We start from the raw sequence: 14601 nt of genomic DNA, 5'->3' as shown, positions 1-14601 counted from the left end.
ACTGGAATGTTCTCTACTCCCAGGGCCTTGTTTCGACTCAGGTCTTTCAGTGCTCTGTCAAACTCTTCACGCAGTATTGTATCTCCCATTTCGTCTTCATCTACATTCTCTTCCATTTCCAGAATATTGTCCCCAAGTACGTCACCCTTGTATAGACCCTCTATATACTCCTTCCACCTTTCTGCTTTCCCTTCTTTGCTTATAACTAGGTTTCCATCTGAGCTCTTGATATTCATGCAAGTGGTTCTCTTTTCTCCAAAGGTCTCTTTAATTTTCCTGTAGGCAGTATCTATCTTACTCCTAGTGAGATAAGCCTCTACATCCTTACAATTGTCCTCTAGCCATCCCTGCTTAGCCATTTTGCACTTCCTGTCGATCTCATTTTTGAGACGTTTGTATTCCTTTTTCCCTGCTTCATTTACTGCATTTTTATATTTTCTCCTTTTATCAATTAAATTCAATATTTCTTCCATTACCCAAGGATTTCTATTAGCCCTCGTCTTTTTTACCTACTTGATCCTCTGCTGCCTTTACTACTTCATCCCTCATAGCTACCCACTCTTCTTCTACTGTATTTCTTTCCTCCATTTGTGACAATTGTTCCCTTATGCTCTCCCTGAAACTCTGTACAACCTCTGGTTTAATCAGTTTCTGCAGATCCCATCTCCTTAAATTCCCACCTTTTTGAAGTTTCTTCAGTTTTAATCTACAGCTCATAACCAATTGATTGTGGTCAGAGTCCACATCTGCCCCTGGAAATGTCTTACAATTTAATACCTGGTTCCTAAATCTCTGTCTTACCATTATATAATCTCTCTGATACCGTCTAGTATTTCCAGGATTCTTCCATGTGTACAACCTTCTTTTATGATTCTTGAACCAAGTGTTAGCTATAATTAAGTTATGCTCTGTGGAAAATTCTACCAGACGGCTTCCTCTTTCATTTCTTTCCCGCAATCCATATTCACCTACTATGTTTCCTTCTCTCCCTTTTCCTACCTCTCAAATTACAGTCACCCATGACTATTAAATTTTCGTCTCCCTTCACTATCTGAATAATTTCTTTTATTTCATCATACATTTCATCAATTTCTTCATCATCTGCAGAGCTAGTTGGCATATAAACTCATACTATTGTAGTAGGTGTGGGCTTCGTGTCTATCTTGGCCACAATAATGCGTTCACTATGCTGTTTGTAGTAGCTTATCCACACTCCTATTTTTTTTATTCATTATTAATCCTACTCCTGCATTACCCCTATTTGATTTTGTATTTATAACCCTGTATTCACCTGACCAAAAGTCTTGTTCCTCCTGCCACCGAACTTCACTAATTCCCACTATATCTAACTTCAACCTATCCATTTCCCTTTTTAAGTTTTCTAACCTACCTGCCTGATTAAGGGATCTGACATTCCACGCTCCGATCCGCAGAACGCCAGTTTTCTTTCTCCTGATAACGACGTCCTCTTGAGTAGTCCCCGCCGGAGACCGAATGGGGGACTACTTTACCTCCGGAATATTTTACCCAAGAGGACGCCATCATCATTTAACCATACAGTAAAGCTGCATGCCCTCGGGAAAAATTACGGCTGTAGTTTCCCCTTGTTTTCAGCCGTTCGCAGTACCAGCACAGCAAGGCCGTTTTGGTTAGGGTTACAAGGCCAGATCAGTCAATCATCCAGACTGTTGCCCCTGCGACTACTGAAAAGGCTGCTGCCCCTCTTCAGGAACCACATGTTTGTCTGGCCTCTCAACAGATACCCCTCCGTAGTGGTTGCACCTACGGTATGTATGGCCATCTGTATCGCTGAGGCACGCAAGCCTCCGCACCAACGGCAAGGTCCATGGTTCATGGGGGAGGGGGGGGGGGGGGGGGGGGGGTGCTGTTAATATCATTACTAATATAGATACAGGTACTCTCTTAAGCCTGGAAAATGTAAGTGCTGTTTGAGGAACATCATTCTGACAAATTCTGCTTCACTTATTACAGATTCTATTTTGTCTTCTACTTCAGATATTGTAGTAGTTGAGGTCCCAGGACTCAGAAGAACATTAAACTAAACAACATTTTGGTCTTGGCAAGCCTAACATCGCTTTTTGATCTTAGTCAGGTGGACTCTCCTAGCAACCTGGTCCTAGAAATAAAACCTTCAAAGAAGAAACAAAGGCATTCAAGAAACATTTCCTCCATCAAATACTGCAAGCTACACGGAACATTTGTTACCATGGCAAGAAGCCAAACATTCAAAAATATTTTCTCAAAAAGTCAGCAGCTTAAATCCATCTTAAAAGCAATACACAGGATGTTTCAAAGATATTCATGTGACTTCACAAGACTATATCCTCCACGTGAACATAGGAAATAAATTTTTATGTGGTCACTGGCAGAGTTATTCCCAAAACAGGTAGCTCACTCCCTTGTTCACTAGTCAGTGTACACTGAGCCAAGATAGCAATAACACAGCAGCAAACTATGTTTCACGTTCTCTCTCTCATTCGGTGCCTTCCAGATACAACTGTGCAGCATGATTATTGTCAAAAGTGTGGAACTGCACTTCCTACAGCTCAATGCACTGGACAATGACACCAGCAGTCTCGAGAGAGATTGTTTTCGAAAGAGGAAATTCACAGATCTTTCTGTGTGCTCATCAAAGGTGTAAACCACATTTGACAGAGTTTTGCACATAGTGTGCCCTTGACAACTGTAAAAATAAACAAAAGCAATCAAAGCTTTGTGAACTGATTACGGTCACAGGAATAGAAGATAATTTTGTTTACATATAATGCTCAGTAATTATGCTACATTCCATCTATGTGGAAAAGTGAGCTGTAATAAAGTGAGAAACACAGCTGCCATATAACACAGCAGAGCACAAGAGAGACTCTCCAAAGCTTCATGTTTTATGTCATTTTCAGAGAAAATATTTACTGTACATTACTTTTGCTGAAAAAATGATAAGGCATCACACACCCACATATGCTGGATTGGAGTCTTTACGGGGACATAAACGAGAACAGTACCTTAATCAACACTCAGTTGCTGGTGTTATTACCAGATAGAATAGAACAGATGATTGCCAGTTGTGCAATATGATACGGCCGACTTGCGTTGGGCAGTTTTCTTGTTTCGGCTATGACTTTTAAATCATTTTTATACAGACTGTATACATGAGTACATGTCGTAAATCTCACGATTGTCTGCTATACTGTATATTAATGGCTTGGTGGCTTGTGCTCATGCACATTAACTATATCTTGAAAATCATATGAAAGCCAAAATTGGCTAATAATGGATAATAATCATTAAGTCAAAGGTGGAAACTGTTAACAGAAGGAATTCATGAGGTCAGGTTGCAACAGAACTTGCCTTTCTCTCTCCAGTAGCACCAATCTCGATGACTGCAAAGCTGAAATCTAACTGAGTGTGGGGTGTTGTTTGTCCATTGATATATGTGACTCTGTAAGTTTGATGACATTAATGCACACATTATACTTCATAAGAAATTCAGTGTTTAATCATGGTGACCAGCTTCTACACTACAAATAATCCTTCCTGCAATTATCCAAGCCAACCCATGCAATGACAGTGGTGAAGTTTTCAATTACGGCCCAAACTAAACAGTTCACATTTATCTAAAACAACACAGTTTAGATTTACTACAGCACTTTCTCGGTTCATCAAATATTGTGCTTCTGTGGTCCATTCAACTCAGTCTACACCACCGTGTTCAACAATAACTTGCTTCAATAACAATAACCTTACACAGCATTTTTTAATCACAACACAGTTCAGTCACAATGTTCATTACTTACAGAGACTGTAATTACATACACATTAAAGTTTTCGAGTTCCGCACTGACCAGAGCATGTATTCTTGCATCCAGAACATATGTCATAAAAAAGAGTCGGACAACACAAGCACATCCAGTATAATCATTACTCTTAAGTTTTACAACTGCAGGCTAACTATTTCATGACTAAGATGGTCTAAAACTGTTAAGTGGGCGTGCTGGAAAGAATGCCTTTAAATTTCTTAAGTGAAAATTGTTAAAGTGCTTTAAGTAAAATAAACTTTATTAAGATTCGACATCTTTATTATTCATGCCTACATATTTCTTTCTCAACATAATCATCCTGGCAATGAACTCATTTCTGCCAATGAGAGACTAGCTTGTTGATACTGTCACTGTAGAACGCTTGACTTCATTGACAGAGACACAACACCCTCCCCTTTTTGCACCACTTCATCACTGTCAAGTGAAGTCCTTGAAAGTGTTCTTTAAGTTTTGGAAACAGATGAAAATCAGATGGGGCCATGTCAGGACTGTATGGAGGATGACCGATGACAGTGAACCCGAGATGTTCTATTGTTGCTGATGTCACAGTACTTATGAGTGGTCTGGCATACTCATGCTGAAGGAGAGGGTGTTCCATGTGTGGACAAACTCTTTGAATTCATGCTTTCAGTTTTTTGAGGGTATCTCAAGTGCTGATATAGTTATGCTACACACAACCACATTACACGCTACAATTTGGAGCCCTGTAATAACAGTGGGCTGCATCAGTGGAGTGGGAAAGTTGACCAATTAAAATACATGACATGTAATACCTCAACCAATATGAGAACAGAATAAAATTACTTTACAGCACATCTTTATATTCTGAAAGGTAGATTATACTTTGACAAATGTACATGTTGGAATTTACTAATTTTGACGTACTATAAGAATTAATATGATTTTGATTTATAAAATTGTGCAAGTCATAAATTTGGAAATATATGTGGAACTATTAACCTTACACCAACATGAATCATCTTGTTTATATAAATGAGTGCCATAGCAAATTACATGACATTATTAATTAGTGAGTTAATTATTGTTCTATGTCAGATGGTACAGAAAAACTAAGGTAACAAAACTCTGGAATATGACAGTGGTTAATACAAAACCACTTGTGTAAATTGCTTAATTAGTTCAGAAGATAATTAGTTTTTGATAATTTTCAATACTTTCCTCTAAAGTCGAAATGAGTCACTTTCAACTGGTGTAGGTAACTTTTCACAAATTTAACAATTACCTCACACTGTTTCACGTCTCTCTAACTATAGTTCTAACTTCAGTCAACTGTAACTTTTAATTAACAGGATCCTAATGAAAATTAATTACACAAATGTAATCAGAATATTTGAAATGAGAATCTGAATAATAAAGTTGATTAAAATTTGGTCTAGAAAAGATTTTGAAATTTTTAAGTAAGTGCTGCATGTTACTAGTTAAACATATTGGAAATAAGATAAAAATTAGTGTCCATCTGACCACTGCACACAAGTGCCACATCACTTCACTTCATTTACGAAGATATCCCATGCTTTCATTTGTTACACTCTAAAACTGGGGAAATACTCTGGATTCAACCTGCTATGGTCTAATACATTTCTAGCCACTTTTTCTTCATGCCTATTCTGCACTTAATAATCATAATGCCTATCTTTATACTATACTTGCTGTAATATTTCCTTTCAGTTTAGCTCATCCCTTAGATTGCAAAGGAATTGGTTTGTTAAGAATTGCTTCCTAGACAAACTTGGCCACTTAAATGTATTGTTATCTACCAACTGCAAACCTCCCTAAAAGAAAGAGTTCCTTTTAATACTGCTGCAAATCTAATCCTGATGCTTCTAGTGACGCCACCTCTTCAAAAATTTTATGAACGCAAAATTCATATTATCTGTAGCAGATGCTGCTAAGCCTCTGAATCAAGATTTGAAACTATGTCTATGGAATAAGAAGAATCCCCAAATACCAAAGGCACTCCAACTATTTTTAAATCATAAAACGTATAAAAATCCTCCATTCCAACACTGTAGCTTACGGTGAGTTAAAATCATATTAAGTGACAATAGATGACTGTTCTAATTTTTAAAAACTGCTTATTTTTGTAACTTGCAACAATAGATTACACAGAACATTGGTTTCACATTTTTCAGCAGTGATGGTGCAATGCTTGTACAAGTCAGTCACAAATGCTTTCCCACGCATACAAGATATACCATCTCTCTGAAACACATTTATGTGACCGGAACCTGAAATATGTTATTCTTTTAAAAAAATGTATTCCCTTTAACTATTTTAGTCAGAATCCCAATGGACGGTTTATTACACTATTTGCAGATTTTTCAAACAGTAATACAATTTCTGTGGAGATGCATATTTATTGAACACTGGACAATGTTCTTCTGTTGCAGAATAAAATGTGATTTCTGTTTTGAAAACTAATGTGACTGTCTTGGAATCAATTAATGGTTACATTCAGTATTAAAATTTACATGTTGCAGTAGTAAATTTACTGCATTAATATTTGATATATTTAATTACAGTTCTGTCATTCACCATTGTAAGTGCAGCTAACAAAACATCAAAATGTCATTACACCAATTAAATAGAAAAATCTTCACTTGATATTGTTGTTGTTGTGGTCTTCAGTCCAAAGACTGGCTTGATGCAGCTCTCCATGCTATTCTATCCTGTGCAAGCCTCTTCATCTCCGAGTGACTACTGCAACCTTCATCCTTCTGAATCTTCTTAATGTATTCATCTCTTGGTCTCCCTCTACAATTTTTACCCTCCACACTTCCCTCCAATACTAAATTGGTGATCCCCTGATGCCTCAGAATGTGTCCTACCATCCAATCCCTTCTTCTAGTCAAGTTGTGCCACAAATTCCTCTTCTCCTCAATTCTACTCAGAACCTCCTAATTGGTTGTGTGACCTACTCATCTAATCTTCATCATATCAAAAGCTTCCATTCTCTTCCTATCTAAACTGTTTATTGTACATGCTCCATTCAATATGTACTTTTTATTTCAGTCTAAAAAGGAAATACGTGGTATTGTATCTTACCTAAAAGACAACGACATTGAAAATTATCTTGGAGGGGCTCCAGCATCCTTAATTCTCACTGGTGAGCAGTGGGACTTCCCAAATGTTTGGCCCCCACTTGAAAACATTTTAATCATGGGTCTGCAGAAGACTGGTGTAAGAGAGGCCACTGAGTTTGCATTTGAGCTGGCACAAATATGGATACATGCAACATATACTGGCTATATACGCTACAATAATATGTTTGAAAAGGTTGGTTTTCTTTGTTTCGTTCCTTCTTCCAGTCACAAAATAATAAGAGTATTGCATCTCAGAGTACTTATTTAGCTGATTGTAACACAATATTTCATTCCAGTATGATGCTGAAAAACCTGGAGAATTTGGAAATGGAGGAGAATATGTAGTTCAACCTGGCTTTGGATGGACAAATGGAGGTATCCTTGAGCTGTTAAATGAATATGGACAGAATCTCACTATACCTGACCTGCCACAATACCAAAGTAAGCAAAAGTAATGTTAAGTTTTCAATGAAGTCATATAAGGCCATATGTAAAAGACATATCTTTAAGTCTAAGGTGTACATGTGCATCTACGGTTATATCTATAGCACTCAAGTCAGCTCACAGACATGAGTGATGGTGTTCCATGTACCCCCTTTTCCTGTTTGATTCACAAATGATGTGTTAGAAGAAAAACGGCTGGTAAGCTTCTGCATGAACATTTATTTCTGTAATTGTGTTCATTTCACAAGATAACTTTGTTCCTGGGATCCTCCTGCAACATGCCATCTGACAGTTTTAGCACTTCTTCTTGTTGCACGATGTCTCCTATATAACATTTGTGAGTGGAGTTAGATGAGCATCTGCACGATGTTCCCGCATGTACTATATAAACCAGCAGTAAAATGTGCTGCTTGTCTTATGATTTTTTCTAAGTCATCTAAAAACCTTTCTGTGATGTAATGCTGACTGGTGAGCAGTACTCAAGAATTGGTTAAAAGAGATTTTTTTATTGCCTATTAAAGAGGTGAATTAAATTTCTTTGTGGTTCTTCCAAAGAATCTCTCAGGCAACTGCATTTTACAAAGTTTTGTATAGTCTTTCCATGTAAGATCACTTTTGCGACATACTCAAATATACCGGTATTTTACCGTTGTTACTGGATCCATTGCTTGACAGTCAATCATGTAACCAAACAACAATAGAGCTTTGCCTCTTTTTATGGACAATACATTATATTTATTGATGTTGAGGGTCAAATATCAACTTCTATAATGACTGGCACCAAATTTCTGAGTGTCTTCCTGCATTTCACTACAATTTTCTGGCTATGATACTTCATGGTGGGCACCACTTGCAAAGTGCACCCTGGAACTTCTATTGTTATCTGCAGGATAGCTTGCACAGGCTGAAGCAGCTAAGGTTGGGCACCTTAGATATGTCAAGAATGTGTAAACATATAGAGCTGCAGTTTCCACTAAGCTATAGTCGAATTTTCTGGTGTGTAAATAATTTGTAACATCTATAGCTGCTGAATTATAGCACCGTGTTTTCATATTGTTCTTTGTTTTTGTTTTTAATGGGCCTACACACTCTTCTTCTGTTGCATTAGAAAGAGCCTTCAGTGAGGACTTCAACAACATAATGTGTAGAACTAGGGTACCTTAAACTACCATCCAGCCATTGGAAGAAGAGATCCCAGAATTGTCTATCTGCTGTACCAAATGTAAGCAGATGTGTAAATCAGGTGCAGTCCCTGTGTTTACACATGGACTTTGCTGCAGCTATAGTGTACAGACTGATGTGCTCAATCAGACAACTTGCTCATGAAATTGTTCAGCTGAAAAAGTGGATTGGGTTTTTGTTTACGGTGAACACTGCCAAACTGTTAGAGCAGTGGCAGAGTCGTGTTCAGAGAGATGATCTGACTGTGTCAAGGCCTCATGGCCTGTCATTGCAAATGTAATAAAAATTGAAAGTGTGAAGCTTAAAATACACAAACAAAACATAACATAATTGAGTAGAGAAATGAAACCTATATTTTAGCAGCAATAGTATAGATTCTATGTGTAATTATGGGGCAACTCGAACATGCTAGCAGGGATATTCTACAAATTTATCCATTCCATATTTTGCTACTCAATCAACAGCTGCATGGCAATGACTTTCAACACTGGGTACAGTTATCTGAATAGTGTCTACAAAAATTACTAAGTGATCCATGTTTCTATGTGTGACTTCGTTTACACACAAATCATCATTTACAAACTGTGCTCAAAGCATAGTTCACTGTATGACTACTTGGGAGTGGACAATCCACAATGACTGAAAAAAGTGGGTGTCAAATGACTTGATAAGTCAATGCATGGTACCAGAATTTCAGGAATAGCAACCATCACTGGTCCCTATTTTACTGATGGGATTCTAAATACTGAAACACATCTACAGTTCCTAAAAGATATGTTGATGCAGTTGTCAGAAAACATCCCACTGAATGTAGGGCAATCCATTTCAAATCAATGTGACAGATATCACACCTATCCCACACAAATAGTTAAACTTTCTTTGCAAACCAGTTTGAGACTGTCAGTTCAGTTGTTTCGAAAACATGATTTTGCTTGCACTCTTGCCAGGTTTAATATGTCTGGGCTTTTATCTGTAAGGGAAAATTAAAACAAAAATTCTACAAGGAAAGGCAGATGACTCTCAGAGACATGAAATGACATATACTATGGATGTAAGCTTCAGTAAGTCCAGATGAAATTCAATACACAGTATTGTCTGCCCATAATTTGTCTACAGCCTGCATCAGTGTTAAAGGCCACCATTCACACATAACAGGAAACTTGTAGTTGTACTGCTTACATTTGGTACAGAAAGGCAGAGGTTTGAGGGATCTCTTGTCCAGATGGCGAGACAGTGGTTTGGGGCACTGTTATCTTGGTACTGTTTGAGGGAGATTGATTCACGTTAGTATTCTTCAGGGGCTCTTTTCAGTGTCAGAGAAAAACAGATACGGTTCAATAAAGCAAGGAAAAAGTCACTGTCACAATTTGAAAGCTATCAATATTAAATACTACTAGCGTAGATCAGAAAATTTACCACATCTCTGCATAATCTCAGCTTGGTATATACAGGGTGTTACAAAAAGGTACGGCCAAACTTTCAGGAAACATTCCTCACACACAAATAAAGAAAATATGTTATGTGGACATATGTCCATAAGCACTTAATTTCCATGTTAGAGCTCATTTTAGTTTTGTCAGTATGTACTGTACTTCCTTGATTCACCGCCACATGTGTGGGCTGACGAGAATCCGCACGCAATTGTGCAATCACATCATCAACACAGATTTTCTGTGAACGTTTGGGCAGGCATTGTTGGTGATATCTTGATTGGGCCCCATGTTCTTCCACCTACTTTCAATGGAGCACGTTATCATGATTTCATACGGGATACTCTACCTGTGCTGCTAGAACATGTGCCTTTACAATTACGACACAACGTGTGGTTCATGCACGATGGAGCTCCTGCACATTTCAGTCGAAGTGTTCGTACGCTTCTCAACAACAGATTCGGTGACCGATGGATTGGTTGAGGCGGACCAATTCCATAGCCTCCACGCTCTCCTGACCTCAACCCTCTTGACTTTCATTTATGGGGCCATTTGAAAGCTCTTGTCTACGCAACCCCGGTACCAAATGTAGAGACTCTTCGTGCTCGTATTGTGGATGGCTGTGATACAATACGCCATTCTCCAGGGCTGCATCAGCGCATCAGGGATTCCATGCGACGGAGGGTGGATGCATGTATCCTCGCTAACGGAGGACACTTTGAACATTTCCTGTAACAAAGTGTTTGAAGTCACACTGGTACGTTCTGTTGCTGTGTGTTTCCATTCCATGATTAATGTGATTTGAAGAGAAGTAATAAAATGAGCTCTAACATGGAAAGTAAGCGTTTCCGGACACATGTCCACATAACATATTTTCTTTCTTTGTGTGTGAGGAATGTTTCTTGAAAGTTTGGCCGTACCTTTTTGTAACACCCTGTATACTACTTCTTCATATATCTGAGATAGCCTGCCCCAGCTGCCTCTGTCTGTGTAAACAGTGACATTCTCGTAGTATGTCAAAAGTTGCTTTCACATCTGATGGTTTGTCACCATTAAGAACATGTGCCAAGTTTTATGTATGAGGAAGTGCTCAAGCCACTCACAAAGCTGGTTCAGCACTTTGATGTTGTTCATCAGGCATTCATGCGGAACTGTATGAAACACCAACTGGAAGTCAAGGGACACAGCATCGACATATGAGCAGGGACTGTTACCCTGCTATATGCAGCCATGTGGATTTCACAGAAAAACAAAGCAAACTGAGTTTCACAAAGTAACTGTTGATTCCTGTGAAAGAGACTTGAGTTTGTAATGTGTAACCATGTAAGATGTCCCATAATTCTAAAACAGACGTATGTAATTGTTAAAGATGTATAATCATCTGCATCTGTCCAAAAATCTTTTCTGAATTATTGATATCAATATCAGTTATTTTGGAAATCACAGAACAATTGATAGGATGAACTAGCATTACCTTTTGCAGTGAAACTATTTTGGAAGACGCAGGTCAGTATTTTGCTCTTCACAGTGTCATCTTGTGTTTCAGTATCACCACTGTGTGACTGACTTTCTTACATTTACCAGCTTAACTGAAGACCAAGACTTCTTACAATCCTCATCATATCAGCAGGCAAAAGATTACTTTCAAATTTGTTGAACACCTCTTGTGTTGCTCTCCTTATGATCATCTTGTTTTTGTTTGCCAGTAACACACACACACACACACACACACACACACACACACACACACACACACACACACACATATATATATATATATTCACATTTCACATGGCACTAATGTAGCAATAAAAGTCATAATAAAATTAGCACACACTACTTGCTCTTACTCGCTACAAACTAATTCACTATAATAATAGTCATATTCAATCCCATACAGCTTTACTCACAAACTGATAACTCGGTGTACCTGCCATGTGAAGCAATCCTGAAAAAAAGTTATATATGCACTGCATTATCTTGTAGGTTTCTTTTTTAAAAATTGGTCGGTTGTTTAAGAATTGAGTATTTCATTACAGCAGTATTGGTTCAGAATATAAGCTGCAATGTTTGCTACCACAAACTACACTCCTGGAAATTGAAATAAGAACACCGTGAATTCATTGTCCCAGGAAGGGGAAACTTTATTGACACATTCCTGGGGTCAGATACATCACATGATCACACTGACAGAACCACAGGCACATAGACACAGGCAACAGAGCATGCACAATGTCGGCACTACTACAGTGTATATCCACCTTTCGCAGCAATTCAGGCTGCTATTCTCCCATGGAGACGATCGTAGAGATGCTGGATGTAGTCCTGTGGAACGGCTTGCCATGCCATTTCCACCTGGCGCCTCAGTTGGACCAGCGTTCGTGCTGGACGTGCAGACCGCGTGAGACGACGCTTCATCCAGTCCCAAACATGCTCAATGGGGGACAGATCCGGAGATCTTGCTGGCCAGGGTAGTTGACTTACACCTTCTAGAGCACGTTGGGTGGCACGGGATACATGTGGACGTGCATTGTCCTGTTGGAACAGCAAGTTCCCTTGCCGGTCTAGGAATGGTAGAACGATGGGTTCGATGACGGTTTGGATGTACCGTGCACTATTCAGTGTCCCCTCGACAATCACCAGTGGTGTACGGCCAGTGTAGGAGATTGCTCCCCACACCATGATGCCGGGTGTTGGCCCTGTGTGCCTCGGTCGTATGCAGTCCTGATTGTGGCGCTCACCTGCACGGCGCCAAACACGCATACGACCATCATTGGCACCAAGGCAGAAGCGACTCTCATCGCTGAAGACGACACGTCTCCATTCGTCCCTCCATTCACGCATGTCGCGACACCACTGGAGGCGGGCTGCACGATGTTGGGGCGTGAGCGGAAGACGGCCTAACGGTGTGCGGGACCGTAGCCCAGCTTCATGGAGGCGGTTGCGAATGGTCCTCGCCGATACCCCAGGAGCAACAGTGTCCCTAATTTGCTGGGAAGTGGCGGTGCGGTCCCCTACGGCACTGCGTAGGATCCTACGGTCTTGGCGTGCATCCGTGCGTCGCTGCGGTCCGGTCCCAGGTCGACGGGCACGTGCACCTTCCGCCGACCACTGGCGACAACATCGATGTACTGTGGAGACCTCACGCCCCACGTGTTGAGCAATTCGGCGGTACGTCCACCCGGCCTCCCGCATGCCCACTATACGCCCTCGCTCAAAGTCCGTCAACTGCACATACGGTTCACGTCCACGCTGTCGCGGCATGCTACCAGTGTTAAAGACTGCGATGGAGCTCCGTATGCCACGGCAAACTGGCTGACACTGACGGCGGCGGTGCACAAATGCTGCGCAGCTAGCGCCATTCGACGGCCAACACCGCGGTTCCTGGTGTGTCCGCTGTGCCGTGCGTGTGATCATTGCTTGTACAGCCCTCTCGCAGTGTCCGGAGCAAGTATGGTGGGTCTGACACACCGGTGTCAATGTGTTCTTTTTTCCATTTCCAGGAGTGTAGTTGAATTTCACACTTAGCTTATTCAGCTCTGGAATATGCCAGATATAGCCAACCATGTTTGCCAGAACCCTTCCCACCTCTCCAACTCAGCCAATCTACAACAGGTGGAAGACTTGTCCTGTGTATCCACACAGCACCCTCTATTGCAATGCCCAGTGCCATGACAGCCATACCTTACCCCAAGGAGAACCAAGACCACTTGTGAAAATAACAATTCAGCTGTAACATCTACAGAGCCTTTTATGTGAGAATGAGCACCAACCAGTTGTCCATCAGAATGCATGGCTACTACCGAGGAGAGATCGACCATTCGGTGGCAGAGCAGACCACTGAGTACCAACTTGCATAACTTCAATGCCTGCTTCAAAATTCGTGCCATCTGGACACTCCCCCACCAACACCAGCTTCTCTTAATTGATCCAGTGAATGATTCATAGTGCAATTCATCTGGTTTGTGCAGCTACCTAAGCATGACTCACAACCCATCCTCACAGCTTCCATTCTGCCAGTGCCTCATCTCCTACCTTCCAAGCTTCACATCTCTTCTGCAAACCTTGCAGAACTAGCACTCCTGAAAGAAAGGATATTGCGGAGACATGGCTTAGCCACAGTCTGGGGGATATTTCCAGAATTTACACAGGAGTTGTCCTTACAACATATCTTTGAACCCACAATCATGGATTCGGTCTTCTGTATCCCCTGTCCCACACCAACCTTTACTTCTTTCCCATTGCTTCTATTAACCTACACTCACACTGTCCTCTCTACGGTCATCCTCTTCCTTTCTTGTACTCTTTTATTCCCCCCTCCCCTACCCTTTCCACAACTTTGTCATGTGCCACACACTACAGTAGAGTCCCTTTAATCCGAACTAATAGGGACCGGACCTTGTTCGGAGTACTGATTTGTTCGGATTAGCCGGAATTACGGTGATGAGTTTCTAGACTGAAGTATACCAAGCAGATAAGTAGGTACACCATGATAACAAATGGGAACAAGTTTGTGAACAATAGCTCATTCTCACTCCATGCCCTTGTTGTTGTACATTGTTGAGACCTTTGTAGTGTCGTAGGTCAGTGCACTGCCAGTTG

General features: G+C 40.5%; 1 protein-coding gene across 1 annotated transcript in view; it reads left to right on the top strand.

Moving 5' to 3' along the window:
- LOC124798371 (trehalase-like) overlaps nucleotides 1–14601 on the top strand; it is a 323119-nt gene that overhangs the window by 208469 nt on the left and 100049 nt on the right. Inside the window, exons 7-8 of the mRNA XM_047261743.1 lie at nucleotides 6873–7136; nucleotides 7240–7384. Coding sequence (XP_047117699.1) covers nucleotides 6873–7136; nucleotides 7240–7384 — 409 coding nt within the window. The remainder of the gene's footprint in view (nucleotides 1–6872; nucleotides 7137–7239; nucleotides 7385–14601) is intronic.

This window comes from Schistocerca piceifrons, chromosome 5 (genome assembly GCF_021461385.2).
Source record: "Schistocerca piceifrons isolate TAMUIC-IGC-003096 chromosome 5, iqSchPice1.1, whole genome shotgun sequence".
Lineage (NCBI taxonomy): Eukaryota > Metazoa > Arthropoda > Insecta > Orthoptera > Acrididae > Schistocerca > Schistocerca piceifrons.
The sequence above is the reverse complement of the archived record's forward strand: the minus strand, read 5'-3'. Positions and strand labels throughout refer to the sequence as shown.